Source organism: Gopherus evgoodei, chromosome 4 (assembly GCF_007399415.2).
Source record: "Gopherus evgoodei ecotype Sinaloan lineage chromosome 4, rGopEvg1_v1.p, whole genome shotgun sequence".
In the NCBI taxonomy this organism is placed as follows: domain Eukaryota; kingdom Metazoa; phylum Chordata; order Testudines; family Testudinidae; genus Gopherus; species Gopherus evgoodei.
This window is the reverse complement of record NC_044325.1, coordinates 74,781,417-74,793,829: the sequence shown is the minus strand read 5'-3', so window position 1 is coordinate 74,793,829 and position 12,413 is coordinate 74,781,417. Positions and strand designations below refer to the sequence as shown.

Sequence of the window (12,413 nt, the reverse complement as noted above, 5' to 3'; positions counted from 1 at the left end):
GGGTGTGGGACTCCTATGAGGAAGAACTAGGGAGGAGATCAGAGCATAGAAAGGAAAAGGGGAGCAGATAATGCAGAACTCAAATGTCCGCTTTCTATTTAACTGGTGTGGCAAGAACTTAACCTGTTTACAGGGAAACATTTTAATTAAAAAACCAGAATGATACAAAATAAAGAAGGCATACATTAAATGGATTGAAAACTGGCTAATTGACAGGTCTCAACATGCAATTACAAATTATCGAGCGGGTAAGTTTCTAGTAGGGTCCCGCCGAGCTCAGTTCTCGGGCCTATGCTATTTAACATTTTTATCAATGACCTGGAAGAAAATATAAAATCATCACTGACAGAGTTTGCAGATGAGACAGAAGTGGTAAATAATGAAGAGAACAGGTCACTGATACAGAGTGATCTGGATCACTTGGTAAACGGCACAAGCAAACTATTGTGTTTTAAAACTCATAATATTAATTTGAAGTTATACACCTTGGGTTATGTTCTCTGTTCCTTTCTTACAGGTTGGGGGACTCTATCCTGGGAAGCAGTGACTGAAAAATAATTCAATTATTGGATGTGTAAGGAGGGGAATATTGAGTAGGAAGGCTTTATTAGATCGTTATTTGGCACTGGGTGAACTGCTGCTGGAATACTCTGTCCAGTGTGACAATGATTAAAGGATTAGAAAACATGCCTTATAATGACAGACTCAAGCTCAATCTGTTTAGCTTAAGGAAGAGAAGGTTAAAGGGTAACTTAATTACAGTCTATAGGTACCTATGTGAGGAACAAAATACAATAATGGGCTCTTCAATTTAAAATTTGGAAGTTGAAACGAGACAAATTTAGACTGGAAACAAGGTGCAAATGTTTAACAGTGATGGTAATTATCCATTGGAACAATTTCCAAAGGTTGTGGTGGATTCCCACCACTGGCAATTTTTAAATCAAGATTGGATGTTTTTCTAAAAGATATGCTCTAGTTCAAACAGGAATTACTTCAGGGAAGTTCTATGGCCTGAGTTATTCAGGAGGTCTGACTAGATGATCACAAACGTGACTGTCCTTTCTGGCCTCAGAATCTATGAAATAAAAGCCTAAAGGTAAAATATGTAGAGGGAGGATATGCTTTCTTCCTCACTCTGTGCTCGCCAGCATTGGTTTTGTTTTGGCTTTCTTTAAGCTGCTGCAAATCCTTGTGTTTGGGACTTGACTTAGAGCTGCCTTTTCTAGTGAAGGACAGTTATCTTCAGCATAGTCATGAAAAGTTATGACTTCTCTTGTGAGAGGGAAGCAGTAGTCAGAGCAGTCAACAGGCTTTCTAGGTTTTATACAATTCCCAGCTTCGCTTTGAGCCTATGCATCCCACCAATTAGGTAGAAAATATTCTTGTGGCCACAGCTAGAAACATGACATATAAAACACATCCAGTGCTGTTGTATGGTGGGAATATAGAAAGCTGTGGGACAGCATGTATTGTGCTGTAAGTAGTAGTTTTCAGCAATTTATCCATTATTGCAGATAGCACTTCACAAAGCACGCTCCCTGCTGCAACCCCACAAAGTTGCTTGGGTCAAAGTACCATGAATAATAGTACATGTAACATTATCAAAAGACTACTGTGATAAGCCAGAAAAATAAGGGGTGGTCAGTGAAACAGAAGGAAAACTTTTGCATAAGTGGGAGTGGGGAGCTTGAGTGAAATGAATAAGAAGTGAAGGGCCCTGCCAAGCTAAGACATAATGCTAGAACTGCTAAAGGACGGTGGTAGAGTCCAAACAGCTATCCTAATGGAGTCAGAGCACAGCACTTGGCTTAAGGAAAAGCTCATGACTATCCAGAGTATTTACTGAGGAAACTAGTGTTATGACTGGGGCCAAATCCCTTCTGGTGAGAGAAAGCTGGGGGTTTATAACTGAAACCATGCTTGTAGCTGCAGCCTACTCACTCATCCATACTATCCTTGGCCTACAAGGCCTCACTTAGTGCTACTCAGACTAGAGGCTAAAGTGCTGGTGGAGCTGGAAGGGGAACTATGTAACAATAAGGGAGAAGAGTCCTGACCTAATGTTGGTTGGACCAGTGAGAGATGGATTTGCATTGCCTTGAAATATTTCAAGTTCTGTGGGAAATGTACATGTTTCCTCCACTGGTGAGCATGAACCCAAAGTTGTCCAGGGCTCAAGTGTCTTCAAAGCCCTAGTAGACACTGGTAGATCCCACTGGAAGAAAAGACCAACTTTCTTCACAACAACTAACTTTGAAATGCTTTGGGATTGCTACTGACCTGACATATTCTAGCATGAATTAGCAGAGCAAGTCCCAGTGCAGTGATCTGGTCAACTCTAATCTACAGATGTGCAGAAGAGGAGCAGCCAGAGAACGCTTTTAGCTTTACCTGAGCTTCTGTCTTGAAATCAACAAAGAAAAAATATAAACTATAGCTGAATACCCTCCTGCGGCAGTGGTTTTCAAACCGCTACGTGGAGAATTTGCTGGTGCTCCACAGGGAACTACCTGGTCACATACTGCCAACTTCCTCCCTAGTGCTAAATTGCATTAAAATCACCTAAATATTTTCCTAACATAATTTTGTATGCCAGCAACTGCTGTAGTTATTGCAAGCAGAAGATGTAATGGTGAAGGGGAGGTGTGCACAAGACCATCTCTACTACAATGTTCACTCTCCAAAAAAGGTTGAGAGATTCCATCATAGATTAAAGGGTTTAATGAGAAGTAACTGGAGCTGAAGGAAGTGAGGAAGAATAGCCTGACTTCAGAAATCCAAAACAGTTCCCTCAGGAGAGAGATTCTGAGCCTCCCACTTCCTAAGCCACTGGATTTTCTGTGGATCGCAAATACCTTTTCCATAGAGTGGTATCTACCTTTGTAGTTAAATGCAACCACATTCATTGCCAGTGGCAGCCCTAGGGCCATGCAGCGCATAAGGCCCTGCGCTACATGCTCAGACCCAAACCATCAGCCAGAGCATTAGTTCTGAGCCTCAGAACAATAGTTTAACTGATTCTGGTGGCAGCATCTACAGCAGAGTGGAATCCTCCATCTTGCTGCTAAGAAAGTTCTACTTCCTGTCTTCCTAATCTAGGGGAGAGAGGGTTTGTTTTTTTCCCAGAGGCCACATAGCTTTAGCCTGAGTGGGACAGTAAATGAGGAAAGGGGCTGTCACGGACGTGCAGGGGTGGAGACTTGGTAATAGCTGGGGAGGGATCTAGGTGGGATTTTGTATAAATAACTACAAAACTGAAGGCTGGTTTTGTTTATTGTGATGCAGAAGTCAGTCACACAAGTGGGCAGTGAGTTAGCTGAAGGCTGATTGGTTTTTGTCTTTGTTGTCTGACTGATCATTGTACTAAACTTTCCCTCCAGGAGTGTTTCTTCTGGAAAGAAAGAATGACCTTTCCTTTGTCAGCCTGTATATCTTGGATGCTGCTGTCCTGCTGTGGAGCCTATACAGACTGCCAGCCCCATCATGCTCTGACATTTCAAGATTGTTTTGAAAATTCCAAACTCAGTAAATGGAAAATTTAAAAGAAAGCCAAGGAGCTTAGGAGAAGCATGGGAGGGGCGAGGGAGGGAGGAGAGGGTTGTATCCACACTCTACAGAGAAATTAGATTAAACTCCAGTTTGTCACATGTGTTTAAATGGAAAATCCCTTGGAATTAGAAACTTCCCATTAAAATACTTAGGTGGAAAAATCAGAATTTGGAAAAGAGGCTTTAAGAATTCTGCCAAAAACCAAACAACAAAGTCTTTAAGTTTCCAGATTGCAATGGAAAATACCCTTTGGGAACAGAGAATTCAACAACAGGCCCTTCCCAGGACTGGAGTCAGAGAGAGAGAGAAGGGAGGATCCATTCCAGTAGAGGCTGCTGTGATCAGAGAAAGGGAGGAGAGACGCCACAGTAAACAGTTCTCGCTTCACCCAAGACATTTATCTACAGAACCGGTGAGGACTCTTACCTGGCATGGCGCTCCTGCTCCAGCTGCAGCTCAGAGCCTGGCTGTGGACAGCACTGGTCCTCTATGTGTTTGCTGGATCCTGGAAGCAGACAGGTAGGAGGTGCACCTGCAAGGGAGGAGGCTGCTCTGCAAAACAAATGTGTTTGTGCAGTTCCACGGGTGCTGAGTTTTACCTAATTCCCCAAATAGGCCGGTGGGCTGGCTGTACTGACAAAACAACTTTCTGTGATAGAGAGCAAATGAACTGTGCTCTATGCTAGACTCTATTCTGACTGAGGGGAGAGGGATGGCAGAGTATGTTTCCAGAGAAGTTGAGTGCTCTACTCCTGACATATACTACTTATTTGTCCCCCCAAATGCCTTTTATGCCCTTACGGTTTTTGTTGACACTACATCCTTCAAAATCAGAGGATCACCTGCTGAATTATTTCCTATGAAATACCCAGATGTCCCCTGGGTGAGAAACCCACTGCCTGTTAGTGTGAGGCAGACCACTTGGAGGCAGGAGGAGAGACTCCTTTGGCCCCTGCTGAAGAAAACTTTTCCAGGTGCCTTTACAAGGCTCTTTATTAGGAAATACTGTGAGGGAAGCCTTGTGAGAACAGCTTCTGTTGGGCCAATTATTTTCATACATTTCTTGTTATGTTTTGTTTTATGTATGTTTTACTCTACCTTCTACACTGACACTGGAATGTATTTTTTAAATATTAGTAAGAGTGGTTTGCGGGTTTTTCTGTTCATTCATTGAAACCCTGTTCATTCATTGAAATCCCCACTGTAGAGATCTGTGCACTTAGCTGTGGTCAGAATAGGCAGAAGGTGAAATGGGAATCAAGTAACCACTAGGAGAAATCCAGAAAAGCAGCTCTCAGAGGATGCAGTATCTTTACCTGAGCCATAAGCCTTGCTGGAATGTGCATTGAGGAGATGGAAACAGCCTCTCTAATCCCAGTTAACATTCTGAAAGCACATCTGGCTTTGATCAGGGAGTCTGCAGCTGTGTAGAGAAATGAACCTTCCCTCAGGCAGAAGGGAAAGCAGTATCCATCTCTGAACAGCTCCTACCATCCCCAGGGGGAGCTTTCCTCCAGAATGGAAAGTTGGAAGCTGGTTTTGGTAGCAACACCATACAACTAAAAGATTAAATCACATTTCTGTTTGTTATGTGCACCTGCTAATTTTAACACTTGGGATCCCATAGAAAGATATGCTGAGTACTTATGGCTAGTTTACCCAACATCAGCTCTGTCTTCTCCCTCCTCACATGAGGACCAGAAGATTCCCTCACTCCAAAAAGGGAGCCAGCCTCCCATTCCCTCTCCCCCTGCTGCCAGCACCGCTTTTCTGCACAGAGAAATTCTGTGTTCCATGCTAGTTGTCTTCCAATTCTGGCCCACCCAACATGACCCTGCTTCCTCCTCCCTGGCCTGAAGGAGTCTGGAACTGGTAGGAGGGGAGCTAGTATCCATTAGCACACAGGCCAAGAGAAGAGGGAGGGCTGTGCCTCAGAATCCTAGGTTAGTGCTACCTTTCAGTAGTCAGAAACTCTCCCTCCCTGATGCAGTGTTCACTTCCCTTAGCTTAAATCCCTTTGAAATGAGCCAAGGCCTCAGGTGACATCCACCCAGGAATTAGCTGGTGTCCTAATGGTTAATCATTTCCCTGCACAATATGAATTCCTGGAAGCTGATGCTACAAAACAGTCACTGAAGGAGATCAGTTCAGAATCCTTCTCGGACCAAATGGGACAGATACAAATCCCAGCACGGAGGGTTTTCCCACAGGCTTACCAAAGCAGATATTTTTGCTCCCTAACATCCCAGCTCCAGAATGATACTGGCTGGGAGTAAGGGGTCAATGTCCTGAAACCCTCCCTTCACTTTCTTGAACTTGCTCTATCTCCCTGATAAAACCCCACTTCTGCTCCCCCAAATCCAATGGTTAGACTCTTTGGCACTTAAGGTACATCTACGAAGCAGCTGGGAGATGTAATTCCCAGGGTGATTAGACATACACATAAGCTTTGTTCAAGCTACTGTCTAAAACTAGCGGTGTGGCTCTGGCGGTATCAGGGATGGCTAGCCTGAGCTGCTGCAGCCATGCTGCTATTTTTAAGCACTAGCTCAGAGAACTATCAGCTGTATGTGTCTACACATGCTGAGAATTACACCTCTCAGCTGCTATATATTTATACCCTTAGATATCAGAGGCATAGGCACCTCAGAAATATCAAAGATAGACAGACATGATTAGTGAGAGACGATAGGGAAGATGTGCTAAGCTGTTGCTCTCTGAAGCTCTGTGGCTGTTTAATGTTTTCCAGATGGGCAACTTCACACGGAGGACCATGCTGATGTGAATGTGTTTCATAACAAGCTGGAGGATGCCAACGTCATGCTAGAGGTTATTTGGGTTATGTTGTGGGGCCCATGGGAAAGGATGAGAGTGTGAGAGCTCCTGTGAGGACGAGGGGTGAGGGATCCTGCCCAATCTACCTTTAAACACCCAAATGTTCTGCTAGTTCTCAGGGTTTTCTATTTCAGGAGACTGTAGAAGATGCCTTAGTATACATCTCAGCAAAGTCACTGCCATTGAATGAGACCAGTGAGTAGGGTGACCAGATGTCCTGTTTTTTTTGGTCTTTTTCTTATATAGGCTCCTATTACCCTCCCCCTCATCCTGATTTTTCACACTTGCTGTCTGGTCACCCCACAAGTGAGGTCTAACTAGTCCAGCATCCCGTCTCTGTTGGTAGCCAGCACCAAATGCTTCAGAGGAAACCCCACAATGGATAATTATGGAATAACTTTCCTTAACCCCTGTCAGTTGTTGGTTGGCTTATGCTCTGAGGAAGGTAGGTTTAATTATGGCACTTTTAGAGGGGTGAGTAGGGGAGTAATAAGTGAATGGGACAGGCCATACTGCAGTAGGAATGCTTTTTCAAATGAACTGAGAGAAAGCAAATAGAAAGGAGCCCACTGAGCAAGGACAGAAGGTAGCCAGTTTGGTGCCAGGGTTAAGGGGTAGACTTACCTGGCTTCCTGGTCAGCACAGTCCTTGAACTTCCTGATGGGACAATAGGGGATACCCCATGTTGCTGAAGCCAGTGTTGGTCCCAGGATATTAAAGAGATAATATCTTTTAATACACACACAGCTCTTCTTCAGGCCCCTCTCCCCAGCAGAAGTTGGCTCAATAAAAGATGTTAGCTCACCCTCCTTCTCTCTCTAATAAGGTGTACACAAAAGCAAAGCCTCCAGTCATCACAACATGTCCCACAAGGTAGCACCTTTGGGCTGATGGTGGACAGATGGATAAAATCACTGTGCGCTTCGGACGGAGGCCAGGTGGAGTCTCTGCCGGGGCAGCATGCGGGGAGAGTAACGGCTCACAGAGCTGCCACGAGTGGAACCGTATTTCCAGTGATGATTGTCCCAAAGGGCGGTCACTAACCTCGAGGCTGGCCTGCTCTGGGCAGCACTGTAGCGAAGTGCAGACTTTCCACCAGGAGTCGGGGTACTGGGCAGTGAGGATCCCGCAGCGAGGACACAGCTTGGATCAGGGATCTTTGCCCTGTGCTGCCTGTTCCAGAGAGGACAGGCTGAGTGTGTAAGGAGAGATCAAGGGGATGGGGCCATGCAGCTCCCGCCCCCAGTGTGCGGGGCCTGCAGCTCCCTCCCACACTGCCCTCCCCCGCGTGTAGGGCTGGGCTCCCTCCCACAGAGACAATACCTCCCCCACTAGAATTGTTCCGTCTCTGACTTTAGCATCCATTGCTCTCCCTCCCTCATGACAGGGTTGAGCCCCCCCTCGCCCCATCCCTCGGGGAAGTCATCCAGGAGCAGGGAGCCAGGGGGATGCACCAGAGGAAGGCATCTTGTTGTGGGCAGGGCAAGGGGGGCAGGAATTCTGGCCTTTCCCGGTGGGACAGCCTGTGGGTGGAGCTGCAAGATAGGCAGAAGCCCCAATTCTGTCCCCTGCCCAAAGCAGCATGTTCTGGTGTCACTTTTCCCCCAGCCACGGGGACAGAGCCAGTCCCGCTCCCTCCCAGAGCAGGGAAGGGGCACAGACCAGCACGATGCACCCTGCCCTGCTGTTCTCCCTAGGACGAAGGAAAGGCAGGGAGATCTGAACTCTGCCTCTGCCCAGGGAGAGAAGACACAGCTACAATATAAAGAACATTCAGGAGCTAACAGCAGTGCCTGCTGTGCAGGATGCAGGAGAAAGCAGCAGATGCTGCCTGGCTTCCCCAAAGCTAAGGGGAAAGGCCAGATACAAAGTGGAGGAGATACAAGGTGGAGAGGAGGAGGATACATGGAACAGAGAAACTGGAAGCTTAAGGAGAGGCATCCATCTTCCACCCCCAAATGTAGGGATTGCATTGACAAATGAAACTCTGAGTTTGGAACAGAAGCTTATTAACAGTGGACAAATTTAATCGCTACAAAACTCATTAAAGCATTATTCAACAGTTGCGGTTTTTTTTTCCTCTTGCTCCCCCATATGAAAAAACCTGTCTGTGTCACTGACAAACACAGAGAAGTGCCATGCAAGAGACAGAAACAGGGAACGTCAGGGAGCAAGTTAGGGAAGGAAGGAGGGGAGCTGGCCCTCAGATGGAGGGAAGAGGAGGTGCTCCCCAGAGATGTCAGATAGGGCTAAAGCATTGCCAGCCCTTGTGATACTACCCCAACTCAGGATTTTAGGGTCTGGTTTTAAGCTGCTTAGGCTCTTAGCAATAACTTCTCTGTGATTTCCCTTCTCCCCTCATAATAAAATTAGCCACCCTCTCTCCTTATTTTGGATGGTTTGGAAGTCAGGCTTCCATTGGCTAATATGATCAGGCAGGCTGCTACGAGGAGGAAATGAAGTGAGGGATGAGGAAGAGGGATAAAGAGGATAATGTAGAAGCCCAGAAGGGAGACCAAGAAGAAGTCAGACATATACAGGCTGGACAGAGATGTTGTTGGGTGCAGGGGAATGTGGGGAGGGGAGGCAAGAGAACAGCACTATAGGAGGCAAGGCAACTACAGGATTAGAAAGCAGGGCTGGCTCCAGCTTTTTTGCCGCCCCAAGCGGTGAAGGAAAAAAAAAAGATAAACCCGACTGAGCTGCTGCTGAAGTGCCACCGAAGAGGAAGAGAGAGAGCGAAGGACCTGCCACCGAAGACTCGGACGTGCCGCCCCATGAACAGGACTGCTGCCCCTTTCTATTGGCCGCCCCAAGCACCCGCTTCCTTCACTGATGCCTGGAGCCGGTCCTGTTAGAAAGGAAGAATAGGGCAGATGAGAGGAACTGGGTGGGGAAGTCAAGGATAGGGTGGGAGGCAGACACGCAGGAGCCTGAAAACAAAATTTCATTTGTTTGTTCAAATGTACATGGTTTTACCTTTAGCAATCGTGTTTGCATATTGTATTGCATACCCTACACATCCCCCTACCCTGACTTCATTTTTACAATCCTGGATTTGTTAGGGGTGGCAGATCTCTTCATAATCCCTGCAGGGGACCCACAGCTGCAGGACAGTGGTTGGCCCTAGACTTCCTGCTCTCATACTGCCCTTCTCTTTCAGTTGCTCTGGGAAGGACTGGAGATTGAGGCTAACGAGACAATCAGGCTGCAGGATGAGGAATTGGCCTCTCTGCGCTCAGCAAAGCGATTTCTCCAGATCTTCCAGCACCAGGTTCCCAAGACATCAGAAGGAATCAAGGAGCAGCTGAAACATCTTTCACAGGCAGATGCCCCTCTGAGTCCAGTAGAGTTCGATCAGCTTCTCTTCACCAGCGTTTACTGCGCTTATCAGATTCGCTCCATTCAGGGCCTGGACAAAAATCTCTGGATCAGTTTCTTTTCTCAACTAGTTGATGAAATCCTCCATGATCTCTGCAAGGGATTCTGCCCTGCAAATTCCACTCTCCTGGCTTCCTGGCCCTGGAAGGAGAAGCCTTTTTATTTAACCTCACTGAAAAAGTCATATCATTCCAACCTGGCCATGATGAAGAGAGGCACTGAGTAAGGAGACTGACAAGACGAGATTCAATTGCATTCTTGTTATTCAGAATGCTGCCAGTCATCCCAGATTATGCTGGTTACTGTGCAAAAGTGCCACCATTCTTCCTCTTTTGCTTTCTGTATTATACTGGCAACATTCCAGGCATTTATCCAACCAGCTATTGTCCCATCTTTAAATGTGAAACAAGGCCTGGGATGTCTCCCTAGGATCTCCATAGAAAACACACTTCTGAGATGCACTTCTGCCTTGATCACTGATGGCCATTAGAGATGTCACAGCACTTTTTCCAGAAGTCCAGGTATTAGCATGTAATGGCTGAATTCCATCTCAGGTAATTCCATTTTGCCTCCCTAAATTCCCAGTTGGATACAGTATTTTTCCCTTACTACAGTAACTCACTGTACAGCATAGCTGTGCTGTTCATACAATTGCTGTGGTCCACTTTATAGGTGGCTACACTCTGTGGTGATTCATATTAAGTTCTGACTCATTTTATCTGTCATCCCATACCAGGTGCCTGGAACAGTTTCCCAAGTAATATGCACCCATTTCCTTCGAAAAACTCCTGCAAATGTACTGATTCCATGAACTCTTCTGGTATAGATATCATTCCCCACTTTGTATTAGTACAGAATGGGTATTTGCTTGTCTCTCATCTACTAAACTTTTTTTTTGTCTCTCATCTACTAAACAGGGATCCAGTTATTTGTTCAGAAGATTTTACCTCTTGTAGAGAGTTTTCTTCTACATCTGTGGTACTTTACAAATAAAGTAATTGGAACAGTACTGTATATGTGCAATCATGATTTTTATAATCAGGAATTTAATCAATGTAGAACTCAATGATCCTTCTTTGTAATACTCCCTGCAGCATGGTATTAGTGACATACATTCAGTTAGTCCAGGTGAGTTTTATTTGGTATTGGTTTATTGGTTTGTGCTGGCCCTCCCATTTACACTGTAGATGCACTAATCCTGAGCCTCTACAGCCTGCGCTTTGATGGTTAGGGTCATACTTCCCACACAGTTTTACTAGACTCGCAACTTCCACAGAGGAGCCACTTTCAGAAATGCATGCAGAAAATTATATTCCCAACAGCAACAATTAACTTTGAACCTAGTTTATATTTTTCTCATTATCTAACAGATGGAGATGAGAAGCAGTAACCCAATAATGCCAGGCCCAGAAGCAAGGTTTTGGGGCACAGAGAATGATTTTAAAGATCAGAGTTACAATTTTACAGGAGAACAGGGAGTTTGCAAGTCATAGATCTTGCAAAGAGTGTAGAAATTGGGACCAGGGTCTTATTTGCATTCCAACTCCTGGAAACTGGAAATAAAATGTAAATACTTCCTCACGCTATAATCCTACACTTTTTTGTACACCCCTAATCCCAAACCTTCACCCATTTATGCAAGTCACTTAGTCTTTTAGGGGTAAGATTTCCATGGGGGTCTTGCAAATGAATATAGATTGAGGTAGAGAAATTGAAATGAATATAAGGCTGGGTTTGGGTTTCACAAGAGGGTGAAAGATTTGAGACTACATTATTGCTAAGGTTTAAGTAAGGACCCTAGGTGAGGTGCATCTTTCTTGATTGAGACTATGGCATTTGATATGAGGACCTCAGATAAGGAGGTACTGTCTGGGATTAGAATTTTCATGGGTGGTTAGGTTAGAGGCTTTGTCTTCTTTTGAACAAAGACTGTGAATGAAGCCAAGTTGATGGCAAGTTTCAGCCAAAGTTTAGGCTGAGACCTATAAAACCTTATTGAATTTGGGATCCAAGCCAACATTTGAACACAGATCTCACACAAGACATTAATCCCATAGCTCTGAGGAGCCCCCTAATATCCATTGCTCCACTGAAGTCTTGGGTTCCCACAACCTCTCATACTGCTGTGCTGCCACTGCCCCCAATCTTCTGCAATCTTAGTGCCATCCACACTGGTCCCTCTATAACAGGAGTGGGGCTCACTGGAACACATTGTGGAGCAAAGGCAAGGACTATGACTGCATGGACATTGAAATCACCTCCTATACTTTAGAAGTATGGTGGTGGCTTCCCCCTAAGGCAGGGTTAAGGTAGAGCAACAAGGAAACAAAATGTTGTGTTATGAAGTCTAGTCACACTATAACGTTAAGAGTGCCCATTTCTTGGCAATGGTAGAGTTCAATACAGGCAGTATTGCCATACACATTCAGACCACTGCCATCCCCAAATGTTCAAAAATCATGAGCCAGGCACCGACAAAATCAGGAGATTTAAAAAAATAATACACATTTTGGGTTATTTTTATTTGCCTTCTTGTTTAGGAGCCTTTAGGGTATGCTTGATTCATGTTTTCAAACTTTTCTCCATAACCACAAGAGCTAGAAACTTAGTGGGGAGTTTTGTTATGAAAGCTGGGAATCACAGAC

The 12,413-nt window shown here is 45.2% G+C and overlaps 1 protein-coding gene across 1 annotated transcript; it reads left to right on the top strand.

Moving 5' to 3' along the window:
• The first annotated feature begins 358 nt into the window (after positions 1-358).
• On the top strand, positions 359-12,327 carry FAM180B (family with sequence similarity 180 member B). Its single transcript, XM_030559819.1, has 5 exons — positions 359-574; positions 3,384-3,528; positions 3,960-4,071; positions 6,302-6,381; positions 9,551-12,327. The coding sequence occupies exons 3-5, from the start codon at positions 3,984-3,986 to the stop codon at positions 9,992-9,994; spliced, it is 612 nt and encodes a 203-aa protein (XP_030415679.1). The 5' UTR covers positions 359-574; positions 3,384-3,528; positions 3,960-3,983; the 3' UTR covers positions 9,995-12,327.
• Positions 12,328-12,413: the final 86 nt, after the last annotated feature.

Excerpts from the sequence above, each read along its gene's own strand:
- FAM180B (XM_030559819.1), top strand. The coding sequence starts at position 3,984 with ATGGCGCTCCTGCTCCAGCTGCAGCTCAGAGCCTGGCTGTGGACAGCA. Across the intron at positions 4,072-6,301 it reads TGGATCCTGGAAGCAGACAG|ATGGGCAACTTCACACGGAG; the intron begins GTAGGAGGTGCA and ends AATGTTTTCCAG. Across the intron at positions 6,382-9,550 it reads ATGCCAACGTCATGCTAGAG|TTGCTCTGGGAAGGACTGGA; the intron begins GTTATTTGGGTT and ends CTTCTCTTTCAG.